Source organism: Limulus polyphemus, unplaced genomic scaffold (assembly GCF_000517525.1).
Source record: "Limulus polyphemus unplaced genomic scaffold, Limulus_polyphemus-2.1.2 Scaffold9604, whole genome shotgun sequence".
NCBI classification, from domain to species: domain Eukaryota; kingdom Metazoa; phylum Arthropoda; class Merostomata; order Xiphosura; family Limulidae; genus Limulus; species Limulus polyphemus.
Genome location: NW_013675214.1, coordinates 20,576 through 22,053, shown reverse-complemented (window position 1 = coordinate 22,053; position 1,478 = coordinate 20,576). Strand labels below are relative to the sequence as shown.

The 1,478-nt window shown below is 30.6% G+C and overlaps 1 protein-coding gene across 1 annotated transcript in view; it reads right to left on the bottom strand.

Moving 5' to 3' along the window:
* Window positions 1-204: 204 nt before the first annotated feature.
* LOC106475998 (heat shock protein 83-like) overlaps window positions 205-1,478 on the bottom strand; it is a 4,110-nt gene continuing 2,836 nt past the window's right edge. Inside the window, exons 3-4 of the mRNA XM_022379983.1 lie at window positions 1,416-1,478; window positions 205-408 (exon numbers count right to left, since the gene is read on the bottom strand). Of these exons, the coding sequence (XP_022235691.1) occupies window positions 220-408; window positions 1,416-1,478 (252 nt within the window). The 3' untranslated portion in view covers window positions 205-219. The remainder of the gene's footprint in view (window positions 409-1,415) is intronic.

Sequence of the window (1,478 nt, the reverse complement as noted above, 5' to 3'; positions counted from 1 at the left end):
TGTAAGCTCTCCTTAATTAAGTTTACTTTACAATCTGCATTTGGAGAAGCCAGTACATTACAGTGGATATCAATTCTGAGTGTTCTATACAAATTTCAGGTTTTACAGTTAGGATTTTCCTTGCTTTATCTGAAACTATAAGATCAATACTTACTTTCAGTGGTCACTATTCATACAGGTCAGTCAGCATTCAAGAAACCAAAGCAATATCTTACAGCTTTAAAAATCATTAGTACATAATGCCTTACCATGATCAGAAGCTATTGTAAAAGATCCACCAGCTGATGATTCCCATGTATATTGTTCATCATCGTTGTGTTTGGATGTAACAGTTACTTTATCAGCAATGAGGTAGGCAGAGTAGAAACCCACACCAAACTGGCCTATCATAGATATATCTGCTCCTGCCTAGAGATAAAATGATGAGCATTCAGGAAAGAAAAATGCAAACTTTTGACCAGAATTATTAAAAAAAAGTCTTAACAGAATAAGAGATATTTAACATGGACTTAAATGGTCATCCAAACTTATAATTTCAATAGCTAAGACTTTCTAAGTGAATTTTAAATGCTCATTACTCATTCCCCTCAACAAATAAGAAGTTGAAATTAACTAGATTAAGCTGTACAGAAGTCACTGTCAAGTGGATGACCAAGAAAATAACATTTGAATTTATGAAAATGTACATACACACAAATGAGCTTTTGCATTAAACGCTTTCCATTACTGCTTGTCATAAACAAACACTTGAATTAAAGTGTTTTACATTCAGGATGTTTAAACTGATTGGAATAAAAGGCAATACTGATAATGTTTAAAACCCTGGAATATTTAATAAATAAAAATCTGTTGTATCAGTGATATTTTAGTCCTGGAAGTGAATGAGTAAAATTATGTAGTAAACAGAGATGTGTGATTTAATCAATTAATCAGTTTAAACTAATCAACTGAAATTAAGTTAAATTGATTGTCACTAAATAATTAACTAATCTAAATTAGTGCTTCTGATTATTACTGTTTTGGAGTATTCCAACTATCTCAGAAATCAAAATATTGCTCTTACATGATTTTTATCGGAAAAGACCAAGGTAAATAATGGGCTGTGTTCTTGGGTGGTTGGGGGGGGGGGGGTCAAGACCAGTTACACTGTCTTTTGAGAATGACATGATTCAATAACACATTTCTTTTAAATATATTTATTCTCATATTAGTACAATAATACACAATAAATATATACAAATGAACTAGATAGACCTATTATAAAATTCATAACTTTTACTAATGGCTTTTTTTGGTCCTTTTTAATTCAAATGCATCACAAATTCTATTTTCAATTTTAAGTTTTGTAAAAAGAGAATTATAATACAATTACTTACTTACTGTTTTTATGATTAACAATGAATCACTTGACTTACCTGTAAGGCCTCCATGAAAGCTTTAGTGCCAGATTTAGCAATAGTTCCCAGGTTGTTTATCAT